Source organism: Perca fluviatilis, chromosome 13 (genome assembly GCF_010015445.1).
Source record: "Perca fluviatilis chromosome 13, GENO_Pfluv_1.0, whole genome shotgun sequence".
Taxonomy (NCBI): Eukaryota; Metazoa; Chordata; class Actinopteri; order Perciformes; family Percidae; genus Perca; species Perca fluviatilis.
In genome coordinates, this window is record NC_053124.1 from 4,893,176 (window position 1) to 4,920,361 (window position 27,186).

Consider the following 27,186-nt stretch of genomic DNA (forward strand, 5'->3'; position numbering starts at 1 on the left):
AAACGAGCCTAACGACTTCAAGACCCAGGCGGACCCAGGGCATGCTGGGAAACACTGGCCTCTCAGCTGATCTAACAGCTGATTGGTTCAGAATCGACTCAACACACGTTTTGTATACATTTTTTATTGTTTTTTAATTGGAGGGATTTTAATTGCTATTTGTCTGATTTAAAGGCTTATTCTGTACAAACCACATGTTGTGTGGCTGATAGTTAAGTGTAGAAGTCAGAGAGACTACATCCGTTCAGATTACGGATCATCTAGTGTGTCGTTAATTAAAATCAGCAACAGATCGCATGTTAAGCATTTTGACAGCGACTCTGTCATAATAAAAACAACTAGAGACTGTACAAGCTGATAGATGGGTCTGATAACATTTTATTAAATCGGAATCGGACAGGATGTGAGTGTTTCTGTGACTTCCTGTTAAGCCTGAAGGCTGCTAGAAACGGCTGGAAACTGTCTGACGTGACAGCAGATTTTTGTCACCGCCCCCGGCTGCTGCTGCCTGCTCTCGTTCACTTTACAGGCGAGGCGCAGTTTATCTCGAACGAGCCTAGTATTTCAGACGGAACGAGATCGGCAAATTAAGTTAGCAGACAATTAGCATGGACTCTACAGTTATGAATATTCATAACCTGGATTAATTCTTTTGAAAAAACATTGTCATCTTTTTAATCTGTGGACACTTACGGACTAGAGGAATATAAATAAACCAGGAATGGACGGGGATTGAGCGTTTAGGACATTTCGTATTTTTTTTCTTCTTTTTTTTTTTTCAATAGCATGAGCACTAAGAACATGAATAATGCTTTGGTGCTTATGATTTCAGTAAAATGACCTGAATGATTGAATTGTATCAATCAGACGATGCACAGCATGTCCATATTGACAAAAGTTTTGAACTTTTGTGTTTAAATACTTATTATGTAACATGTCAGAACTCACGTGAGTTACGTAAGCGGGTCACCAGCGACCCAGTGGATGTTAACAGCTCCGACTGCTGCTATGGAATGTCATTACAGCCACTATAATTTATAAGTTTCTTAACAGAGGTATACTGAGATAGTAAGTTAAGGAGCTCTACCAGAATGTCATTTACTTTGGCACTGGGAAAGCAGTGTGTTACAGACCTGCTGGACCTGATGTCTCTGATAATGGAATTCTTGGGCTGGGCGATAGGGAGAAAATCAGAAATCACGATATTTTTGACCAAATACCTCAATATCGATATTGTGGCGATATTCTAGGGTTAACAATTGGTGCTTTAACAAAATATCTTCACACTTAGATTTGTGATAAATAATCATCAGTAATGTGGACATAATGTCTAAGTGGATAAAGGCAAATAATAGAACAGCTAGAACAGTCTGGTAAGTTCAGAAAAGTACCTCACTTTACCGGCGCCTTTTAAACCAGTAAAAGACAACACTTATGTCATCACGATATTACGATATCCAAAATCTAAGACTATATCCAGTCTCATATCATGATATCGATATACTATCAATATATTGCCCAGTCCTATGGAACACCCTACAATCAGAACAGAAGGTGGCTGTGAAGTGAGACCAGTAGAGACGCGCCCCCGAGAGGACGCAACACCAGGGTGGATGATATTGTTTGCTGGCTCTGAGATCTCAGAATGTCTGGCAACTGCCTCCTTCAGTAGCCTACGATATGTGGATGAGGTTTTCTTGAGGGATCCGGGTAGGTGAGCAGAAGCTGGTGGAGGGAAAATCTTTTTTTGTCCAGGATGTCAAAACCGTTTGCTCTTGGGTTGGAGGGAGCAGCCAATGATGAGAGAGGTAGGATGGCCCATTGAATCAGGATGTACCGGGGAAGGTGGAGAGGTCAGATTTTCCAGAGCTGATACCTACACCGTGTTCCAAATTATTATGCAAATTATATTTTACACTGATTTTCCTAAATAGTTGATGCAACTAACAGTCAGTATAATTTTCATGTCACCAACCATTAGGGTATTAAGCCCTATTCGCACGGGATAAGTATTACCTGGGGACCTCTTGTAGTTTATAAATTACCCCCACACGTCTGTATTTCGTCTGGCACATTCACACGGGATAACTGAAGTCTGTATTTTACTCAAATTTACAGACATTATCCCCCGGATATGATGTCAAAACTTTTCATTTATAATTGACAACGCAGCCAGTTAGACCCCAAATCACAGAGATGCCCGGTCGCCGCGGGACTAATATTATCACAGGACCTCCGTTTTCGGCGAAATATGGTAGGTCATTTGCGGGGGAATTATTACTTTACAAATTACAGACATGACCGATTCGCACGGGATTAAGATCACAGACAACCTCCGCGATTATTACAAATGACTGGAGGTCACCAGGTAATACTTATCCCGTGCGAATAGGGCTTTAGTCGAATTTCATTGAACAAACCACCCAATGAAAACGGTATTTAAAAAAAAAAAAAAAAAAAAAACTCAAAATGCACTGTTCCACATTATTATGCACAACAGAGTTTCAAAACATTTTATAGGTTGTAAAGAACTGAAAATGGTCATTTGCTAAATTTGCAGCATTAGGAGGTCAAATTTACTGAAATCAAAACACATCAAACACATCTTAACAGGGCAAGTTACAGGTTAACATAGGACCCCTTCTTTGATATCACCTTCACAATTCTTGCATCCATTGAACTTGTGAGTTTATGGAGAGTTTCTGTTTGAATTTCTTTGCAGGATGTCAGAATAGCCTCCCAGAGCTGCTGTTCTGATGCAAACTACCTCCCACCCTCATAGATCTTTTGCTTGAGGATGCTCCAAAGGTTCTCAATAGGGTTGAGGTCAGGGGAGGATGGGGGCCACACCATGAGTTTCTCTCCTTACAAGCAGAAATGGTTGCAGTGGGCCCAGAAATACATGAAGACTAATTTTCAAATTTTCAAAAGTCTTGTTTAATTCAATTCAATTACATTTTTCAAATTAAATTTTATTTATAGTATCAAATCATAACAGTTATCTCGAGACACTTTACAGATAGAGTAGGTCTAGACCACACTCTATAAATTCCAAAACCTCAACAATTACAGTAATTCCCTCAACAGCAAGCATTAGCAGTGGCTATTGCGACAGTGGCAAGGAAAAACTCTAATTTTGGAAATGTTACGAAGATGGAAAAAGGCTGTTCTTGAGGTTTGTTTTAAGTGGGCATTGAAGGATATATCCTGATCGAAAATAACTCCTAAATTTCTGACAGTAGTGCTGGAGGCCAGGGCAATACCATCCAGAATAGCTATATCTTTAGATAATGAAGTTCGGAGGTGCGTTGGTCCCATCTCAAAAACTTCAGTTTTGTTTGAGTTTAACATCAGGAAATTGTGGGTCATCCAGGATTTTATATCTTTAATACACGCTTGAAGTTTAGCTAACTGACCACTTTCGTCTGGCTTAATTGACACATATAATTGGGTGTCGTCTGCGTAACAGTGATAGTTAATTGAGTGTTTCCTAATAATATTATCTAGAGGAAGCATATATAAGGAAAATAGAATTGGTCCAAGCACTGAGCCTTGAGGAATGCCATGGCTAACTTTAGAGGGTTTATCGTTAATGTTAACAAATTGGGATCGCTCAGAGAAATAGGACTTAAACCAGCTTAGTGCGATTCCTTTAATGCCAACTAAGTGTTCCAGTCTCTGTAACAGGATGGTATGGTCAATAGTGTCAAATGCAGCACTAAGATCTAGTAAAACAAGAATGGAGACAAGTCCTTTGTCTGCAGCAGTTAGAAGGTCGTTAGTAATTTTCACCAGTGCCGTCTCTGTGCTATGATTCTTTCTAAATCCTGATTGAAAGTCATCAAATAAACTATTGCTATGTAGAAAATAACATAACTGATTAGCAACTACCTTCTCAAGGATCTTGGATAGAAAGGGAAGGTTAGATATAGGTCTATAGTTTGCTAAGACCTCAGGATCGAGGGTGGTTTTTTTCAGAAGAGGTTTTATCACAGCTATTTTAAATGACTGCGGTACATAACCTGTTAATAAGGACATATTGATCATATCTAGTAATGAAGTGTTAACCACGGGTAACGCTTCTTTGAGTAGTCTCGTTGGGATGGGATCTAAGAGACAGGTAGACGGCTTAGCTGAGGATATCTTTAACATTAATTGTTGAAGGTGTATAGGATAAAAGCAGTCTAAGTATATGTCGGGAATAGTCGTTCTTTCTAGCGTTCCTGCATTTAAAGGTGAACCGTTAGAAGTTGAGGGCAAAAGGTGATAGATTTTATCTCTAATTGTTATAATTTTATCATTAAAGAAGATCATGAAGTCATCACTACTCAGAGCTAGAGAAATAGATGGCTCAGTAGAGCTGTGACTATCTGTCAGCCTGGCTACAGTGCTGAAAAGAAACCTTGGGTTGTTCTTATTTTCTTCTATTAGTGATGAGTAATAGTCTGATCTGGCCTTTCTTAGGGCCTTCCTATAGGTTTTGAGACTTTCTTGCCAATCCAAACGAGATTCTTCCACTTCGGTGGAACGCCGTTTACTTTCGAGGTTTCGCGAGATTTGTTTTAATTTGCGAGTTTGGGAGTTATACCAAGGTGCTAGTTTCCTTTGCTTAATCATCTTCTTTTTGAGGGGAGCATCGTCCGTAGGCAGGTCGTAGCACCGTCTACAAATGTATCAATTTGAGAGGGACTGAGGTTAACCTAAAGGTCCTCTGTTATGTTAAGGCATGACAAAGAGCCAAATACTGTTGGAATATCTTCCTTAAATTTAGCTATAGTACTGTCATATAGGCATCTAGTGTAGAAGTTTTTATCTAATTTAGTATAGTCAGGTAGTAAGAATTCAAAAGTAATTAAAGAATGATCTGATAATACCGAATTCTTCTAATATTATTAAATCCTCAATTTCAATACCATATGCCAGCACAAGGTCGAGGGTGTGGTCAACCTGTTACAGGATCACCGTCCCGCCAGCGGGATACTTTGTGACTGTGGCGTCGCTGTAACCTCGATAAAACTTCCACTCATTAGCGTTTTTATAAGTTTAAAGCATTAAATCTTCCAAATATACAGCCATGCGACACACCAATTGAAAGCTTAGCCTCTAATGATTAATTTAAGCCCACATACAAAGCGTAAGATGATTTATAGCATTTACACAACTGTTACAAAGTAACAGAAAATAAAACAATTCAGCCGTAGACCGCGCAGCTGGTCGTTAGAGCTGAGAGTGCATGCATACCTGTTTTTGTTGTCCTTTCAGCCAAACAGTGGTATTTTGCCCAAAACTTGATTTTCATAAATCCCCAAGAGTCCAAGGAAATGTAATATCCAAGCAGTTCTATTCCAAAACGCTCTGTTCGCCTCACAATGTTGAAGTTTCTTGCCGAATCACAACGGAAAAACGCGAAACAGCTTTCCATTTCCGCACTTCAATCGGTGATAACTTCGCTCCCCAGCTTCCTACATGCTTGTCGTGGGCGTCGACGTATTCCCTAGCTTCTAAGCTTTCCATTGGTAGGTCATATTAGCCAATCCGTTCAGGTTTGCCTCTGCTATGGCCAATGAAATCGGACAAGCTGATGACACCATGTCAGGGACCACGTGGAGACGAGCGACAATTATTCGGACCCCTTAGAACTAAATGCTACAAGACCCGTCTAGCTTTGTAGACAATGAGTAGACGATTCGAATGATACCAAATATGGGCATGACATTTTAACCCTGTATTGGCAGGAGCTCTGTCAAAGCAAAAACTGGGCCTTTCACCAGAATATCACAGCCTATGGAATTTGTAATGACTTATATCTATATATTCATGTATATAGTTATTTCTAGTATGTGTGGGATTAATGTGGGTGTGTTTGTGTATTTGAGAAGTGGTTTGTTATGTATTTATAGGCTTTTTTCTTTGAACTTTTCAAACTAAAATCAGAAAAACGGACAGACATTTCTGTAGAAATAAATTCATATAAAATCCAATTTTAAGTCTTTTGGCTTCTGGGTTTTTTCTATAGTAAGCTGAGACATGTGGCTATGGCATGGGTATATCTTACCAGATGTGTTTACAGTATTTTATTTTAATCATTTAACAGATGTATGACTTGGACGGAAATAAAAACCCTCCATTCTAGCCTCTGTAACTCTGTGTAAGTAAGTCCTAGACTCACCCTGACACTTGTAACAAAAAATGTAGAGTGTTTCCTTTCCAATGATGTCAGGCACACCCCAGAGTGTCAACGTATATGGGAGCTGTACCACTTTTAATTTGGGTATGTCGTTTAGACCAAAAAGCATGAAATTTCAGCCGAAACTTAAGAGGTTAAAACAGTGCGTCGCCTTGTGCACACTCTGACTGAAACCGATTGAATCCAATAATGAGTTGAAAGCAGTGCTAAGGCTATCATTGTCAACGTCCACATGGATATTAAAATCACCTACAATAAGTACTTTGTCTGATTTAAGGACTAAACATGATAAAAACTCTGAGAATTCAGATAAAAATTCAGAATACGAACCTGGAGCCCTGTAAATAACAACGAATATAATTGGCTGTAATGTTTTTCCATTTTAGATGTTTAAGATTAAGAACAAGACTCTCAAACGAGTTATAATTTAGTTTAGGTTCAGGATTAATTAACAGGCTTGAATCAAAGATGGCTGCAACTCCCCCTCCTCGGCCTGAGCCTCTGGGAATTTGAGTATTAATATGACTGGGAGGAGTGGCTTCATGGCACAGCCAAGTTTCAGTAAGACAAAATAAATCAATTTTATTATCTGATATCAAATCGTTTACCAATACTGCTTTAGAAGACAGAGATCTAATATTTAATAGTCCATATCTAATTTTCCTATTTTGTTCTGTCGTTGCAGTCGTTTTAATTCTAATTAGGTTGTTCAGTATAGCGCATCTTTTGTTTACCTTTGATTTAACCGATCTGAGCCAGGGGAAAGACACCGTGCTTATTAGACTATGAGTGGGCGACTGCTCCAGCGGAAGCACAGAGGGGCGCGTAGCACTGCACCTCTGATTACTAATATCAAACTTGGGTTGTCATGGTTTATGACCGATAATAGACTCGGTCAGATTTTTTGATATGAGAGCGGCTCCGTCCCAGGTGGGATGAATGCCATCTCTCCTAATCAGACCAGGCTTTCCCCAGAACGCCCTCCAGTTATTCACATAGCCCACATCATTAGCTGGGCACCACCCCGACAACCAGCGGTGGAAGGATGACGTATGGTTGTACATTTCATCACTGGTCAGGTTTGGCAGGGGTCCAGAGAACACTACTGAGTCCGACATTGTCTTTGCGTATGCACAAAGTGACTCAACATTAATTTTAGTGATCTCCGATTTACGACCATTACCACCTACGTGAAGTATGATCTTATTGTATTTACGGTTCTTTTTAGCCAGCAGCTTTAGATGGGATTCTATATCACCCGCTCTAGCCCCGGGGACACATATGACCACAGCCGCTGGGGCTGCCGGCTTCACATGTCGCAGTATAGAGCTCCCAATAACCAGAATTGTCTTCTCAGCGGGTGTATCACTGAGTAGGGAGAAACTGTTAGAGAGGCGAAGATGCTCCGGTTTAGAGCGACCGTCATCATGTGCACTCCCTGGTTTAGATCTAACGCTACGCTTCCCTCGGACAGTCACCCACTCGCCCGGCTGCTCGGGGTCTGCCGGGGGACAGCTAGCAGAAGCTACAGTATGAGCTACATGGCGCTGGCTAGCTACGGAAGCATATGATTCTGATTCCATGTTGCGGAGCCGTGCCTCAAACTCACTAAGCCTTGCCTCCAGAGCAGCGAATATACTACATTTATTACATGTATCGTTATCACTTAAGGAGGCAGAGGAATAGCTTAACATTTGACACAGAGCAAGAGAGCGCAGGAGAGGGAGAGGAATTAGCCATTGCTAATGGCTAAGCTAAAGTAGATAACACCGTTTTAACAACTGTAAAATCAGCGAGGCAGTCGCTGTAAGGGAAGCGAAGTATAAGTGCTTGAGTAGAACAATTGTAATTAAAATTCAATCCAGGCAAATAGCCGCTAATTTAGACAATAAAGCAGAGTTGAGTAAGTTTTTGCTGGAGCAGCAAACTAGCGTTTGGAACACGGGAACACCGGAAGTGACAATACGCTTACCGTACACGTCAGCACGTCAGTCCAGTCCAATCATGAGTGATGAGTGCCGTGCAACCCTGGATGGTCCAGATGGATGGAGTAGTGGATGGTTGGTGGATGGCCACCATGTCCCAATAAGGCTGCAATGTCAGCAAGGAGGTGGCGGAGTCATGTTTGGGGCCTGAATCATGAGGAGAGAGCTGGTAGGCCCCTTAAGGGTCCCTGAAGGTGTGAAGGTTGTCTAGTTTACTGTGTGACTGTTTAAACAATATTATGTTGTCACTGGAAAATGAAATGTAGAGTTGTGTGTTGTCTGTATAGCTATAATTAATCTTAACCTGCTCATTTCAGTTTTGCAGATAGATTGAATCCTATGAAAAATGGTGTCATACAGATGTTCCAAACTGTTGGTCAGCTTACAGGGCTCAACGTTAGCCTACCGTTAGCTACAGTAGTAACTGGATTAAACACTGTTAAAATGCTGACAGCTAAACAGTGTAAAAGTGGGAATGTATTTCACTGTAGAGGATTCCAACACCGGGACGTACTACAGTCTGCCGCTACAGCTATGAGCTAAAAGACACAAACTAGCACTATGGTCACTGCTGTTAGAAAAACAAAACAGACGGGACAAAATGTTGCGTTTACTGGTAAAATGGTAAACCTTGTGGTGCATTCAAAGTTATTGTAAAAACACCTTTTCTCATTTGTTTTTGTCTTTTAACAGCAATTTACTGGTGAATGTAATTATTATTACATTTTTAATAATTATATGAATTCCCCCTTTTTGTGCTGATCCGAATGAATTTTGATATGAAATGATCCGATCTGTGACTCAAAACCGTGATCAGAGGCCCGTTCCAGAAAGCAGGTTTAGTGAAAACTCTGAGTTGGTTAACCCTGAGATGAGGGAAACTCTGGGTTTTCCGTTCCAGAAAGAGAGGTAACTTCACCTCAGAGTCAGTTACTATGGTAACTGAGCCTGTGAACCTAACCTGGTCGGGAGCAGGTTTTCTTCAAGAAACCTCGAGTTTCTCTCAGTCTCCTCCCGCTGAGAGGGAGGACTGAGAGAAATGGGGAAAAAAACTCGAGTTTCTCTCATTCTCCTCCCTCAGAGGGAGGGGAAACTCATTTCCTCATTCATTCATTCAGTCTGTATCAGGCGCATTTTAATGCAGTTTGTTAACTTATTGATTTATGTTAGGCAGACTTTAAATAGTTTTTTTTCTCAAACATGTCATGTCCTTTTGTCGACGATCCCGTTGATGAAAAAGCTGTATTAATTCAGAGAGTTTACGTCGGGAGATGATATTGAGTCCCGACTATACATTGCCCTCCACAATTATTGGCACCCCTGTTTAAGATGGGGTCATGGACTTCTAAAAATTCTCCTTTTTTTTAAGCAACATAGAACCCAAATGCAAAAAAAGAGAAAAATCCAACCTTTTTTTTTAAGTACATTACTTTGGTGGTAAAAAAAAAAAAATCACACATTTAGAAAAAAAAAAAACTTGAAATCATGTGTCCCACAATTATTGGCACCCCTAACAATTCCGCTGAAAAATGTAATTGATTTTTTTCCAAATATATTTTTCTGTAGTTGCTAAAGTTGGTCAGGGTATCTAGGAACTTTTAAATAGTAATTTATGACTTCCTGTTTCCCTGGGGTATAAATATGACGTGACACAGAGTCCTAATTCTCTTACCCATTTGTCAACATGGCAAAGACAAGAGAACACCCAATTCAAGTAAGGCAGATGTGTGTCGCCACTCGCCTTAACTTGCCCGTATCTACAGTCAGAGGAATCATTTAGAAGTTTAAAACAACTGGAACAGTGACAAACAAGGCTGTAAGAGGTCCCAAGTTTATCTTGCCACAACGCACAGTGAGGAGGATGGTAAGAGAAGTAAAAAAAAGTCCTAAGCTCACTGTCACAGAATTGCATCAAAGAGTGGCATCTTGGGGTCACGAAGTCTCCAAAACAACCATCAGACGCTCTCTACATGCCAACAAGCTGTTTGGGAGGCATGCAAGGAAAAAGCCTTTTCTCACTAACACTCACAAACGTAAACGTCTGGAGTTTTCTAAGCGGCACTGGGACTTCAACTGGGATCGTGTGCTTTGGTCAGATGAGACTAAGATTGAGCTATTTGGCAACAAACACTCTAAGTGGGTCTGGCGTAAAACAAAAGATGAGTATGCCGAAAAGCACCTCATGCCCACCGTGAAGTATGGTGGAGGATCTGTAATGCTTTGGGGCTGTTTCTCTTCCAAAGGCCCTGGGAACCTTGTTAGGGTGCATGGCATTATGACTGCTTTGAACTACCAGGACATTTTAAATAAAAACCTGATTGCCTCTGCCAGAAAGCTGAAGATGGGTCGTCACTGGGTCTTTCAGCAGGATAATGATCCTAAACATGTGGCAAAATCTACACAAAAATGGTTCAGCAGTCACAAACTCAAGGTCCTCCCATGGCCATCTCAGTCCCCAGACCTCAACCCAATCGAAAACCTGTGGGGTGAGCTAAAGAGGAGAGTGCATGAGAGAGGACCCAGGACTCTGGATGATCTAGAAAGATTGTGCAAAGAAGAATGGTCAAAGATCCCTCTCTCTGTGTGCTCCAATCTTGTGAAATGTTATAGAAGGAGATTAAGCGCTGTCTTGTTGGCAAAAGGGGGGATGTACAAAGTATTAACATCTGGGGTGCCAATAATTGTGGGACACATGATTTCAAGTTTTTTTTTCTAAATGTGTGATTTTTTTTTTTTTTTTACCACCAAAGTAATGTACTCTTTTTTTGCATTTGGGTTCTATGTTGTTTAAAAAAAAAAGGAGAATTCTTAGAAGTCCATGACCCCATCTTAAACAGGGGTGCCAATAATTGTGGAGGGCACTGTAGATGTTTTTTCATTTCCACATAACCGATTTGAGAGGTGTTTTTTATCACAGCCTATTAGATATGTAGATACCTTATCCTTCCACTAGTTCAACATCGTGGACAGGCTTTAACATCCCAGCAGATTCTTTGTGTCGCATTACGTTTTTTGCCAACGGCAGTTTTCTTTATAACGGCAGCGGATCATACTTTAATAGTAAAGCTACTGTATGTAGAGCCGTCAGAAAAGTGTGATCGCTCTGAAACGTTTTTTAAACGTGTTCCTTGGACACAAACCAGTGAGAGCCATTAAGGCGAGACACTACAGGTGAATAGGGTAAAATTTTTAAATAATAGATATCACCATGAAACTTCCTCAGTTGATTACTTACATAAGTATATAAAAGAAATGTATTACAAGTTTTTGAAATGTGTATGTTTAATTATGCAAATTAGGCATTATCTCATTAAATATGCGTGATTTTGCATATATTTTCGGTAGATAGATCTGAACGTATGATAAAGCCAGGTGCAAAATAATTTTCATTTTCACACAAGATGAAAACAAAATTACAGAGGGATTTCAGGATATCTGCTTTCATTACCTAGGAAATCCAAATATACTGTCCATGGCCTTTAAAAAAATCGATTTTCGCCACATTTTTTTGCTTAAAATGTCACATAAATCAGGCCAGGAATGATTTATTAACAAATCCCTCTGTAAATATCTTCAGAATCCTACTAAGTGTATAACTGGAAAGTTTGGTGCACATAGGTGCTACATAGGCTGAGATGTTTATACTGAAAAATGACAAAAAACTCATTTTGAGAAAACGGCATTTAAAGATTTAAATAGGGGAATTTAATACATTTCTATTGGAAAAATTGCTCAAAAACAGAATAAATGCTCAGGCCCTTAGTAATAATAATATAGAATATTTCAAGCTCATGAAAATTGATTACTTCATAAAATGGCAGGCATATAAGGCCTACAAGTGCAGTAACTCATTGAATTAACATTGGCGTATCATGCACAAAGTTGCAGACAAAACCCACGCTAGACAGTTGTATGGACACAGAACCAGACCAACAGTAGATGTCACAGCTTTCTAAAGTCTAATTGTCCATTCCAGCACCATATGTAGGCTAGTTTAGCTGTGCTTAGACTCTTGTGCCTGTGTTTTACACTGGCAGTTGTGATAGCCTCAGCTTTCGAGATCCTGAGCATATTAGTTTCTCTCATTGAATTGACCGTCACAACTCTGCTCTGAAGCCACAACTTCTCCATAACAGAAAGCATTGAAGATGGAGATGGCCATATTGCTGCTGCCTCAAGCTTACTTTCCCCACAAAACAGTCCCCTCAGTCAGCTGATGGTGAAGCTAACTAACCAGGCTCCCATCAGCACTGGTTCATAACAACAGAACCAAACTAATTATGAATCATTCAAAAGACCAATATTTAGAACATTGGAGAAAGCAAACAAAGTAGACTAAATTGTTATTTGACCACCAACTAGGTCAGACAGACAGGTCAGTGAGAGAGAGAGAGAGAGACAGGCTCAGTGACCACCAGCTGGGTCAGACAGAGATACTCTTCCTCCTCCACTGGGAAAAACTATCTTCACTAAGAGAATTACACCTTGGAAAAATAGCCACAAAAAAAAACTTCCCAAAGTTAACACCAGAAAAGAAGCTGGTAGTTCTCCTAGGAGACAGCAGCCCTACTGACAGCTAAATGTGTATCTTCCTGCCACAGCCTGAGGGACTCACAACCACTTAGGATCCCAAAATTACAGATTTGTTTAGTAGCCTATTATATAGTAATTATATTATACAACCATTTTAACTGTTGTGTAATGTAATTGTTTTGTAATATAGTGTGTTGTATCGCGATCAGTACAGTGTAGTTAGTATATATGTGACACATAGGACATGTAGGCTATATGACTTTCTGTAAACTGCTTTGAGAGAGAGAGGGTCTGATTACCTCCGCTGTCTGAAAACTCCTGTTTTCTGAACGATAGTTGACATATCGACGTACTATGTGAAGGTATTTCATCATCTGCTGTCTTAGTGTGTAATCCCTGTGTCTTCTTGCTAATAACAACTGTTTTCGTCTTCTCTGAGGTGATTTTCGACGCATTTCTTTCGACATTCTGAACTACCGCGGAAATGTCAGAGAGCGTCACGTGACGATTCTGAACGAATCACGTTGTTAGAAATTGGCATCAGCCAATGAGATTGCGCATTTTGAGTTAAATCCCCCCTTTTACTTTCACGATTGGTTGCTGATGAAAAGGAAATGACCATATTTGGATCCGACAGCATTGTAGAGGAGAGAGAGAGCTTTCCAACGGTATATGTGATGATAGGGTGCAGACAGCGATCGCGGAGCAGCGGGATGATTTAGAACGCCAACTTTTGTTGAATTTAGGAGAAATCTACCGACGCTAACAGACAAAGTGTAGTAAAATAAAGACCTAAATGTGTATTTCTGACTTTTTTTCACCACAAGTCTGAAAGAAGACGTGTTATTGAACACAAATAGCCAAAAATCTCAAAATTGACCAGTGAAAAAAAACGATGTTTTTGCCTGCCGTGTCTCGCCTTAAAAAGAAATAAATGATCATACTTATTATTCTGTTAATGATCATGGTGCTGCAGCCTCAGAATGGGAATAGTATAGTTTACTTTTCCGCCCGCAGGATTGCACCTGAATAAAATTATAGGTGTAGCCTACAATTCCAGTTTTCACCAGTAATATTATAAGTTAACTGTGATTAAATATGAAATTAATACACTGTTAATGCGTACGCATTGACTCGAGCAGCAATTTTCTCCCACACCAATTCTCTCTCTTTTGCAGCAGCAGCCGCTGTCTTGCTTTTTTAACGAAATGCATGTTCAAACCATAGACAGTATATAAGAAGGTTCAAACTCGCTGTTTGTGCACATGAGTATTTCCGCCGACCCGTTTGTTTGTGGTTGTTACCATGGTGAATCGTAGAATCATGGCTCCATTCATACTGCCTTATGTGCACGCGCGTAACCCTGAGTGAACATACTCCGAGTTGATTGAACCAACTCAAATCAGCTCTTCTGGAACCGAAAACTCTGAGTTTCCCATCTCAGGGTAAATCAACTCAGACATCAGGGTTAGACTCAGAGTTTGTTAAACCTCCTACCTGGAACGGGCCTCTGAACTGTGAGTTTTGTGATCCGTTTCACCCCTATTTGAGAGGGATGGAAAATTATATTGCAAGCCATTCTCTCAGTGTTCATTATTTAATTTGTGGTGTAATTACATATGAAATGAATTGCTATAAGTATAGGCAGTTAAAAACATCTCAACCGTATTGTCAATTTTGGCAATCAAAAGCTCATGCCTGGTGGCCAGGCCGGCAACCACTTAAAAAAGTTAGCGTGGAGCCCTGGCTCAGACCCATCTTGGACCATCTATTCAATTCAATTTATTTATAGGGTCAACTCATAACAGAAGTTATCTCAGGAAACTTTACAGATAGAGTAGGTCTAGACCACACTCTATAATTTACAGAGACCCGACAACTACCACAAGCACATGCATTTGGTGCAACAGCGGGGAGTCAAAACTGTCTTTCAACAAGCAGAAACCTCGGACAGAACCTTGCTCTTGATTGTCGCCCATCTGATGCGACTGGTTGGGGGAGGGGGGAGAGGCTGAAATATGACTCATAATAATTATAGCAGTGGGTATAATGGAATGACTTGGTAAATAGTGGCAATTATAATAACAGTAAAGATAATAGAACTATGACTAATAATAGTAGTAGCAGCAGTGCAGGGCGTAGCAGGGCGTCAAGCAGGACCATGGCAGCAGCTGCAAACATGATTTAGGTGCATGATCCAAGGAAATCTGCCTGTTTTAGAATACATTACCTCTAGTATTGGATGTTTCCCTCATAGAAAACAAGGGGAATTTCTAGGACTTGAGGAGGTTTGGGGCTTAGCCCGGACCCATTTAAATAAACTGAATGCAATGCAAAACAGCAATTGGCTTGCCCAGCATGTTAATAGCCAGTGTATGTTCATTTTAGCTGGCCAGTTTGTAGATGCTAGTTAGATGGCATCAACATTAGCCAAGGTTTGGTTTCCAGATCTGTGTAGCAACTTATGATGCCGGGGATCTGGGGGTTCTCTTATTTAAAAACTTATTTTTTTAAAGTAAGCGCTGTAGTACAACTAGCAGGATACAAGTTATAATTGAGGTAAGTTTGGAGACACTACCTTATTTAATTATTAAATTAATAGATATTTTTGTGTCGGTGTTGTAGTTTGTAGATGGTCCCCAAACACTCGTCTTACTGCCGTCTCACTGCCGGTTGCTACTAGAGACCAATGTTATTTCTCCAGGTCGGAGGACGGCTCGTTTTGATGAAAATTAGTTTGTAGCTCGTTAACCTTACTAGCGTCGTTTGTGATTTAAAGGGGTGATAGAATGATTATATAGGGTATTTCACACTGTTCCTTATGGTCTCCTAATGGGGTATGTAACATTGGTTGGGCTGAAAATGGCCTGGTTGATATTTTATTGGCCCTTATGCATCCCTGTGTTTTGGCCCTATTTGTAACGAGCTTTTCTTCCAAATATGGTATGGTCATGAATATTTAGATGAGCTGCACGCTGATTGGTTGAGCGACTTGCCATACGAACACATTAGAGACATACATTAGAGAAGCGACAGAATCTCGTATTCCAGACACTGCAATGTTTCATTACCAAATTCACTTCTGAGACTTTTTTAAGCGAGAAATCATCTATATAAAGCTGAAATATGGGCCGTTTTACAAAAATGTATGGCTAATTGCAAATTTGGTAAGACGTGTCGGACTTTAGGAGGCCCACACAGTCTGACGAGAAAGCGGCAGCCTGCTGGGCTCCATACCCAGGGCAAAGTCACCCTTTGTGGATACTGCACTACAGGGCTCCGCGGCCAGCTGCCGGCATAACTATAATATATTTACGGTTTGAATTTCGTCACGCCACTTATATAACATCATTCCCCAATGTCTTATAAGCTAACCATTGTGTCCGATTTGATTTTAAGGCATTTTTATGAACACGAGGCGTCTTTGTAAGACGAGCAGCTGCTTGCTATATGTCCCATTCATTACAATGGGGAAATACCGCAGCTAGCTAGCTACACTTTCGCCATAACTAAATTATATTTACAGTTTGAATTTCGTCACGCCACTTATAGAACATCATTCCCCAATGTATTATAAAGCTAACCGTTGTGTCCGATTTGATTTTAAGGCATTTTTATGAACGCGAGGCGTCTTTGTAGGACGAGCAGCTGCTTGCTATATGTCCCATTCATTACAATGGGGAAATACCGCAGCTAGCTAGCTACACTGTCGCCATAACTAAATTATATTTACAGTTTGAATTTCGTCACGCCACTTATATAACATCATTCCCCAATGTCTTATAAAGCTAACCGTTGTGTCCGATTTGATTTTAAGGCATTTTTATGAACGCGAGGCGTCTTTGTAGGACGAGCAGCTGCTTGCTATATGTCCCATTCATTACAATGGAGAAATATCGCAGTTTGCTCACTTTCGCATAACTAAAGTATATTTACAGTTTAAATTTCGTCACTGCATGAATATTACAGGTTCCTCAAGGTCTTACAAAGCTTAGCTAACACTTGTCCGATTTCGGATTTCAATTGAATGTATTTTTGTGAATGTCAGAGTTAGGAGGAGGCTAGCTAGCTCTCATTGATGGACTCCATCTCACCGCGGCTCTATCAATGAGACTCGCGGACAAGAGGCGTTTATTTCCCCGATTGTTTGTTTAAATAACTCAACACACATACCCATTATAAGATTTACTGGAACCTGCGGGCTGTGGTAAAAGATTGCGGGCGTAACAAGCTCGCTGACACTGCGGTCAGGGCGGCGATGTAGCAACCCAGGCAGCACCAACACCGGCACTAAACTCCGACCCACAGTCGGAGAAAATTTGCAATTAGCCATACATTTTCGTAAAGCGGCCCATATTTGAGCTTTATATGGTTGATTTCTCGCATGAAAAAGTTTCAGAAGTGAATTTTGTAATGGAATAGCAGAGATCTGCGTGACCTAGCTAGATTCAGAAAACTACCTGATCTCAGGTCAATTGTGTAGCCTATGTAAATGTTGGGGCGTGACTTTTCTCTTAATACACCCATGGCTGTGACAAAGGTTCCGGTTTTTGGGAGGTTGACGTCAACTTCCAGCTTTGTTGAGATTCGCCCGTTTTCAGCGGCAGTTTAAAAAAATGAGATTTTCATAGTAAAGGGGTGTCAATGGGATTTTGAGCTTCTATGTATGTCCTATTTATCCACCGAACTGTCGTTATTCAACTATGACAGGGTAAAATCGGTTTTGCATTCTATCACCCCTTTAATAACATTTCGCTATAGAGTAATTGATCCCAGAAGTTCGAATCTGTGAATATCTTTCTAACTTTGCTCACGTTTATAAAACCGAGGGAATGGATTATGAATCCGTGCTCACAGTTTATGAAACCGAGGGAATGGATTTTTATTCTGTGCGCACGGTTTAGTTATTTTTTTCTTCCTCAGCTGACCCCAGGGGGGCTCCGTAAGGTGGCACAGACCAAATTTGAAGTTGATCGGATGAAATGTCTGGGAGGAGTTCATTAAAGTACGACATGTGGAAATGGCCAAAATCGGACTAATTCTGAACTTTCAATTCAAAATGGCGGACTTCCTGTTTGGTTTAGGGTATGGCTCCAACGATGTTTTTTTGTACATCTTGACATGCTACATATGTGTACCAAGTTTCGTTAGTCTACACATTAAACGTACTGCAGGGGCTCAATTTTTGAAGTTTTGTAGGTGGTGTTAGCGAGCCATTTTTGTTCTCCTATGCCTGAAACCCTTAAAATACATACATTTTCAACATGCGACCGCCAATTTTGGTGAGTTTTTGAGTATGTTAAGCCCCTCAAAAAGGCAATTAATTTGCCCGGAAAACAAGGAATAATAATTCCTTCAGTTTCAATAGGGCCTAAGAGAGAGAGATCTCTTTGTGACCGGCGCAGAGAAATAAGCGTCAGGTATGAATGGCGAGGCGATCAGGCACGTAAATACGACTTTGCGGGTTTCACTGTCAGTAGCAATACCCTGCTACGTCCTGGGTGGGACTAAGTTTGGTAGGCATTCAGGCTACCGGTTTCATATTTGTCAGTCCACCTTTCAAAATACATTCGGGGCTACACTTAAAGTGCCCATATTATGAAAAAAACACTCTTCTGGGATTTGGGGTGTTCTTTTGTGTCTCTGGTGCTTCCACACACATACAAACTTTGAAAAAAATCCATCCATGCTGTTTTGAGGGAGATACAGGTTTCTGAATGTGTCCTGCCTTCAGTCTCCTAGTGAGCTGTTCAAAATCGGTGACGTCACAGTCCGAAATGAGCTGGCTAACCACAACCGTTAGCTCGTAGCGTTAGCGTTAGCCGGCTAATGCTAGCGCTAGCCGGCTAACGCTAACGCTAGCATGCTACGTCGTTCTCAATAGCAAAGCACTGCTACAACACACACAAGTTCACCATAATCTACAAAAGAACTATTTACATGTGCACCCTCATTTAGAAGTCTCCCAGCTAATCCTGCCTTGTAACTGACCAAAGTTGAAGAAACAGCTTTCTTCTTTACTGTCTCTAGAGTTAGCTAGCTGACATGCTCTACATCTGAGCTGCGCTAACGCGAAAGTGCAATCAAAGATAGTACAGAAGAAGAAGATGAAAAGAGGTCTCACTCTGTAGCTAAAACAGAAAACAGGTGAAAAGAGGATCTGCAGCAGTGAGAGAGAGCTGTGCAGTACAACAATATGGTGTTTTTTGAAAATTAAACCATGTAAACCTATTCTGGTACAACCTTAAAATACAGTTATGAACCTGAAAATGAGCATAATATGGGCGCTTTAAAACATTTGGGGCTGAAGCCCCTGTAGAAAACCATTAATTGTTCATTTAAAGGGGCATGGCTTATTATTTTTATATTATTTATTATTATTTTATATTTACTCATACATTATGTTATATATATTATGTTTTTCTGTTTCTCAGATGGAGAGCTTTATACCGGGACCGTTGCAGACTACAGGGGCAACCGGCCAGTCATCTCCCGGCACCTCAGTGAGGCCAGGCGTGTTGACCTGAAGTTGGATGATACATTAGGATGGCTGGAGGGTGAGTGTGCTGTCAGTCAAAAACTATACTATATATAGGTAGAAAGAGATGCAACAGCCCTGGAAACGCTGACCAATCAGATCAGACTAGGCTTTTTCGTGAGGGGGGCTTAAAGACACAAGTGCTTAAAGATAGCGTTTCAGAGAGAGGGTAAATACAGGTATATTCTGACAGACGGTACATTGAACATTAAAGCATGTTCTAGTAGAAACCAAAAATACAAGTATGAACCTGAAACCTGCACAATCTAGATTTTTCTGTGTACTAAATCCTTCATATTTTCTTCAGTTGCTGAGCACTTGAAAGTGAAAGTGTACTGTCTAGCCTGACATTACTCAAAAGGCACAGTTTAGCAAGATCACACTGCACTTAGTTAGTTCTTGATTGAGATTAGCATGTGAGGTATTTGAACTGCCAAACCTTAGAATAAAAAGAGAATAAAACAACAAAATGCTTATCGTTGTGTGGGCCATGGTTAGAAAGACAAGAATTGAACTCAGTTGGTCAAGTTAAGACCTCAACAATTCGAGTCTCCATGGTCCCTCTGCCTTAAAATGGCATTGTATATACATTGACCACAGTTGTTTAAGAAGTAGTATGATTTTAATGTGATTAATTTTGCCGTCCTATTTAACTGAGCTCACATATGATACACCCCTAAATAGAGTACAATTCCTATTTACTGTAGGCGTAATGACAGCTTTACAATGTCCCTGACATCATTGAAAAAAACATTTCACACCAACAGGGGGTTTTATGCATGGACTCAAAGGGTCCCACAAACATGGTGATAAACTGTGACATATCCTTTTATTTGAATGATGCTGTTTTATTATATCAGCAACCCTCAGACATGTTTCCACAAATGTACATTTTCTGCATACTTTGCCATCTGTTTGCAATAGATCCAACCTTCATCAGTTCCAGTTTCAGTCCTGATGAGGAGAAAATCTACTTTTTCTTCAGTGAAGTCGGCAGAGAGTATGACTTCATCGACAAGTTTATCGTTTCTCGTGTTGCTCAGATCTGCATGGTAAGGGCAAAACAATGGGCCTAATGCAAGAACCACTTGTGCATTTACATTTGTTCTTATGTGGAACATACAAACGATTAAAGACAATTTGTGATATTGACCAATTTTCTTGTAATCTCTCACATAAATACATTCTACTCAGGTGCATGTTTTCATTCTCATATTAATGTAGTTTCACTTTCTTTATAATTATGACCTGATTATTCCAAGTAGTGTAGTAAAATAATATTTTTAATTTGATGTCTTTACATTTTGTCTTTGGACTTTTAATTTTAATTATGAGTAAAAACATCCTCTATATATACATACAGTATATATATATCACTTCTACTGAAGGCGCATAATGTATGAACAGGAGGAATGATAATAGCATGCAAAGACTGGTTCAGTTTGCATATAGGCACCTCTGTTTTCATTTAGCTGCTATGGCAAGGGCATCCTATATTACATTACTGTAAACCTGTTGAATGCAAATGCGTTCAGAACAGAAATTTGCTGTGCTTGATGCCTTCTTCTCCTCTCATGTGTCAGAGTGATGTTGGAGGTCAGCGGACCCTCCAGCGACGCTGGACCACGTTTGCCAAAGCTCAACTGTTGTGCCAGGCTGACAATGAGCTGCCCTACAATGTGATCCAAGACATAGGCACCCTCCCACCAGCAGAGGGAGCTCCTGCAGATGACACAGTCTTTTATGGCATCTTCACCTCCCAATGGTCAGTTAACTAAAGGGCCATGATCCATACAGTACCTAATTGACATTAGATTAAAGATGTGGTGGCCTGTTTTACCACAGCATCAACAGTGTCATTTTCTTTTCTTTTTTTATGATCAATTTATTATTTTTATATTTTTTGAACATACAGAACAAACAAATACAATCGAACAGGAACCAAAACCCCACCCCCCACCCTCTGCGGTCTCGAAGAAAACAAAACAAACCAAAATACAAGAAAACTAAAATATCACAATGCCTAGTAACTCTTGTCTAATTCTTGTGATGTTGCAGTCATTAAGACTGATACTTGTGCTGCTGCGTTTTTCCATAGGTCTATAGTCGATGACTTGGCTTTGTTAATCCTTGCTGTAGGCATAACTATGTCCAGAAAATACGCCAACCACTGTTTTATACAAAGCGAGTGGGGGAGGGAGCCAGCGCTGAGCTATCATTTTCTTGATCGTGTTTGATCCAGCTAGCCAAATTTTCTTCTGTCTCCCAAGTAGGTGTAATTTAGAGTCATCATTAAGTAACAAAACAATCAGTAGGAATTCGACATCCTATCACATCAGCAGACCTGCCAACCTGTACGCATTTTGAGTAGTAGATACGCAACAAAATATGGTGATACGATTGGTCACTTTAAACTACGCGAAAATCAGGTGACTGATTATATTATGATCCAATTAATTGTATTAAATATGACCGATAATTTTAATAAAATGTTTTATGTAATTCAAGTAGCCTACTTGAACATGCTTATTTTCTAGGGTTTAAAATGTTTACAGATTTGACATTTAATGACAAATATTTTCCACGTGCATGCCGCCGTGTTCATGAACCAGAACTTCGACAATAAATCAGTAAGTTGCTACTCAAAAAAGTGTTTCAAGGTTGGCAGGTCTGTTAAACTTCTGGTGTACTTACAAACTTTCCAATCCATCGTTTTATGAGTGCATAACCTATATATATATACTAGTGTAGACCTTTGGTATCATTTCAGGCATTATTAGTGGGGTCATTTAAGAGATACAAACGTGGGTCCATTAGCCCCGCGCTAAGCTATTCAGCGGCTAACGCTACTCTACGCTAACTCACCCAATGTTAGACCCAGGTGAAAAAAGCTTCTGGGGGGGTGTTTGGCTCGAGGTCATGGTGCAAAGGACCCTAGGGTAAATTACTCCGAACCATCACTTTAAGCGAAGATAAAGGAAGAAGGATGTCCTAGGGACCTCAAAGCTAGCTCTCAGGTCTTCAAAACTTAACATACCTTCATCATTGAATAGCTGGTCTAGAGTATTAATACCTCTGTCACTCCACTGGTTATAAACAAAAGGTTCTTAAGTGTAAAAAACATTAAGTGTATGTTGTGCCAAATTGGGGTGTTCAAATGCCACTTATTGGAGTAGTGTAGTTGCTCCTCGACCTGTTTAAAGTTGGTCAATGTGTTTTTGATAATAGGGCCATAGGCTACCATTCACTTTTTTGGACACACACCTGTAAAGGCAAGGTCTTGCAGTCTTAGACTTCCAGTGAGGTTTTGCTCTATTTCTCTCCATGGGACTGTAGATGAGGGGTCCATCCACACTCTAAGGGCCCATAGCTGAAAGGCTCTGTGATACACTTTGAGGTTGGGGAGGGCCAGGCCAGGCCAGGCTGTGTTTGTGGTACGTCGCAGGGTACAGTTTGGTATCATTTCGGGCGAAATTAGTGGGGTAATGTACAAGATACACTCTTGGATCCATTAGCTCCTGCACTAAGCTATTTAGCTGATAACGCTAACTCTCCCTAAGTTCGACCCAGGTGAAAAAAGCTTCTCGGGGGTTGTTTGGCTCGAGGTCATGGTGCAAAGGACCCTAGGGTGAAATTACTCCGAACCATCACTTTAAAGTTCGGCTTCAAAACTTACATACAGTATCCTTAGGATTACCAGCCAGTATTTAGCATGTATTTTCAGTCTGGTTAAGTGTCCCTTCAAAGCTTAGTTACAAAACTTACATCCTCAGGATTCATTATGTTGTGGGTGTTTCGGCAAAACTTTAAATCCTTTTTCATCACATAAAAGATGAAGCCACATTTACATTAACTACATTTTTACAATACATTTTTAAACATAAAATATGAAGAATAAACATTTAAATCATCATGTGAAAACCCCCGTTAATATGCTGTTAGTAGTAAGACTAGTGATGACAGCTGATGATTGCAGGTTATCTTACAACACTCTGTTGAGTACAACATACACATTTTGGATAGAGATAACAGGCAGTTTGAAAGAGGCAATGAGGGAAATATGTATGTATGTATGTAAGCTGGAGCAGGTGGTGCATCCGCTCTGACCCTGTGCTCTAATTCTTATCTATCTACACATGTATTGCTGAATTGTGTGCATCATGGATTTTGTCTGTAGCTACCATCATAGTGTCTTGTGTTTTTTTTTTTCCATTAACTAGGTCTGTCAACTCTGGACAGTCAGCAGTGTGTTCATTCCGCCTGACTGACATCAAATCAGTTTTCTCTGGTAACTACAAAGTCCTGAACCGGGACACATTACAGTGGAGCACACGGGTTCAAGAGAAGGTGGCAAATCCAGGAGAGGTAAATGGTCTCTTTTGGTCACAATTAATATGAAAATGGAATGACAAGAAAAAATACAGTAGAACTTTATTTATCCCGAGGGGAATCGTTGTGCAGCAGTTGGAGTACAAAGTAGGAAAAGTGCAAATAGAAACATAATATAAAATAAAAAAGATTGTCCATAAGGCGCAAACCAAATGTACACAATACAAGGAATGGTAAACGGGTGAACGCTTAGTATCGTAAGTATAAACTGATTAATAGTTAGGTGTAAATCCAAAACATGCCAAAAAATCTAAACCGGTAAACAAACTGGGACAAGACTGCTCATTTTTATTCCATCAAGACTGTAAATCAATAAGACATACATGCAGATACATTGGCTTTATCTCCAACATGCTGAGCTACCTTAACTTATTGGAGAAAGTTTCAGTTTCAGATAGTGTTTTAATGGCCTAACAACTGAAATTGCCCAAGAACTGAGTTTATTACAACTCAGGACTTATTTTCACACGTTTGTCAATTTCTATGAGTAATAACACTGTACAGTTACATTTTATGTTATAGCAGTGGTTCTCAAGCTTTTTTCAATAATGTACCCCCTTTGAACTGTTTTACTGGGTACATGGCTTAAAAAAAACTGTTCAAAGGGGCGAATAATTTTTTTTAGAAAAGAAATATGATGAGCAATACAGCGATGTCAGCGATAGATTTACTAAACAACAGCCTTGTCAGGAAAACATTTAAATGCTAATGGAAAAAGGCATCAAACACTTGGAAAAAGACAGTAGAAAGAAGGATTTAAGGCAAGAATAGGTCGAAAATAGTAATAAAAACATTGAAAAAAAAAAAACAGTAGAAAGAAGCAAGGCAACACTAGGGCAACAAAAGTGGAAAAAAAAATTCAAATATGCGACAAACTTCGAAAAAACTTTGAAAAATGAGACAAAAACGTCAAAGAAAAAAGTAAGGAAGAAAGGCAAGAGTAGGTCAAAACGAGCGACAAAACCTTAAAAAAAAAAAAAGCGACAAACTTTGTCACATACCCCCTGCAGTCCTCCAAAGTACCTCTAGGGGTACCCCCATTTGAGAAACACTGATATATAGTGTCAAATCATAACAGAAGTTATTTTTAATAACCCCCCCCCCACACACACACACACATTAGCTTTAATTCTGATCGATGGACAACCATGAAAATAAGATCCAAGTTGCATTGAATTGGAATTATTTAATGAAAATGGTTTAATTAAGTTGTTTGATTTAATTGTGAAGTGTGTTCAATTTGTATTACTGTCAAACTGCCTTTTTGTGTGGTAGTGTGGCCTGCACAATGCGTCTGACAACGCCCTGCGCTTTGTCAAAGAAAACTTCCTGGCAGACGAGAGTGTGCGACCTGTTGGAAGAAGTCTGAGTATGGTGTCTGCTGATCACAACTACAGCCATCTGACTGTCCAGAGAGTAAAGTGTGCCAACAGCAAACACTACACTGTCCTGTTTCTGCTTACAGGTAGGCCATGTGGGAGGCACACTACTATGACACAGTTATTGTTATTGTACAACACAGGGTTGCACAACCAAATGCAACACAAGAAAAAAAAATCTAGTGCATTTTTTTTTTATTTGCATCACGATTAATGTAAACAACAGCAACAAAAGCATGAATTATCTTGACGGATAATATGGGCGACATTTGTTTAAGCATAATATGTTTAACAAGGATTAGCTACACTGTAGAATGCTCCCTTTAGGGAGAATACAATGTTTGGAGCCCAGGTTGGCTCTTTTTCTATAAAGCAATCCCTTTTGTTTTTGTCACATGTAAAACGTACAAGGTACAATTTCAGTAAAATGTAATCCCATCAGCTCCATGTCAGCTGCATAATTCATCATAAAGCAGAATCAGATCGGCACACAGAAAAAGAGTCACCTGGTTAAATTGCACCGGCACTCTAGGATCCAGCCAAGTCTAGGTGAAACACAGGCACGGAGGCCACCCAGCTCACTGTCTGACGCCTGTACACTGGCTTGCAGGATGCCCAGCAGAAAAGTCGCTGTGGGTATTCTTTTCCTCCACGCCTGCCTCGGTACCCTCTCTAATGTAGAGATGGAGATGAACGCAGAGATGGTCTTGCATGTCCACGTAGTCGGATTGTAGTCATAGGTTGTAGCTGATCAGCCATAGAGATTTACCGGTGGGTAAACACGGACTCTGGGTACAAGCGACATTCATCTGTATGTATGGCAGTACACAGAAAGTTACCCCTTAAGTTACCAGCTAACTCTAGCGGTAGCTAGCTAGCTTGGCAGAACAACTAACTTTGATAAAGTGAAAACACAGTGAGAGGTTCAAAGTTTAAGACGAAAACACTGACAACACCCAAAATCAAGTTCAAGGACGGCTATTTTAAAGTATAAAGTGCCATGGATACGCATTGCTAAGCCTATGTCCTGTAGCGACCAGCCGTCACCTGAAACCTTGCTAACCACTAGCTGGCTGAGTCGAGCTGGGATGGTTCAGACCGCTGCAACCCTTGCAACGTTCTAAAACGGTTTTGTCTCCTCGCAAACCACCTCGCAGACCTTTGGTCCAAATTGGGCTTTAACACACATAATAAGCTCTCTGTGCACCACTAGGTAGGGCGCAGAGCAATGCACAGAGAACAAAGCGCAGCGCAGGTATTCGTCATCGAGGGTGGCAAGGAAGCTATTTCCCTTTACTAGGTAACGGCAGCTGTTATCTCATTGGTTGCGCTTTCGAAAGGTCAGCGGCAACTAGGTCAAAGTTGAAATTATTTGAACTTTGAGCGCAGCGCAAAGCGCCAAATCCGAGCACGTAGTTGGGCCATAGAACGGCCAGCGCAAAGTGGTTTTGCAGCTTATCATGTGTAGGCGGTTTAAGGCGTTTTTTTACGTAATTTTGCGGAGCACTAGAGCACTTGAAGGCATATCCTGCACCTTCAGGTCCAAAAGAACTTGCATCCCCTGTTACTGAAGAAAAACAAGTAACGTTACGTTTTCTGAATTTTAGCATCAACTTGGTACATAAATATTGGTTCTCGTGACATCCCAACTCTGAGGTATCTTTGTCTCTTTCTGCTCTTACAATTGTCAGTCTGGTTAAATCATTACACAACGTTTTGTTCTCCATGTACAAAACAAACCCTTCATACAGATAACATCTATTTATAAAGTGACAGTCAATTTGTGGCAGGAGATTACAAACTTTTCAAGGTAGTGTGTGATGTTGATATTTTATCTGAGAACTGTGGTACCTCAGATAACAAGTTGCACTCAAAACACCCTAACCCAAAACACTACAACTGTAAACTCCATAAGGGCTGTAATAGTATTAAGTCTGTCTGTTGTATAAAGATGAACTGCGTTTTCTAACCTACTTTGTTTCAGAGTCCGGTTATATACACAAAGCAGTGTTGCTGCAGAGTGGGGCCCACATCATAGAGGAGATCCAGGTGTTTGAGCAGCCTCAGCCTGTCAAGAGCCTGAAGCTTTCCATACCCAAGGTACGCACTGAGAGGGACTTACTGTATGATTTAGTTCAAGGGATTTAGACTAGATGCCTTAAAGACACTAATCCA

General features: G+C 40.3%; 1 protein-coding gene across 1 annotated transcript in view; it reads left to right on the top strand.

Moving 5' to 3' along the window:
• The window catches only part of sema4ab (sema domain, immunoglobulin domain (Ig), transmembrane domain (TM) and short cytoplasmic domain, (semaphorin) 4Ab), a 68,501-nt gene that overhangs the window by 16,492 nt on the left and 24,823 nt on the right, over positions 1-27,186 (top strand). Inside the window, exons 5-10 of the mRNA XM_039820860.1 lie at positions 19,140-19,262; positions 20,168-20,295; positions 20,827-21,008; positions 23,464-23,608; positions 24,908-25,097; positions 26,996-27,111. Coding sequence (XP_039676794.1) covers positions 19,140-19,262; positions 20,168-20,295; positions 20,827-21,008; positions 23,464-23,608; positions 24,908-25,097; positions 26,996-27,111 — 884 coding nt within the window. The remainder of the gene's footprint in view (positions 1-19,139; positions 19,263-20,167; positions 20,296-20,826; positions 21,009-23,463; positions 23,609-24,907; positions 25,098-26,995; positions 27,112-27,186) is intronic.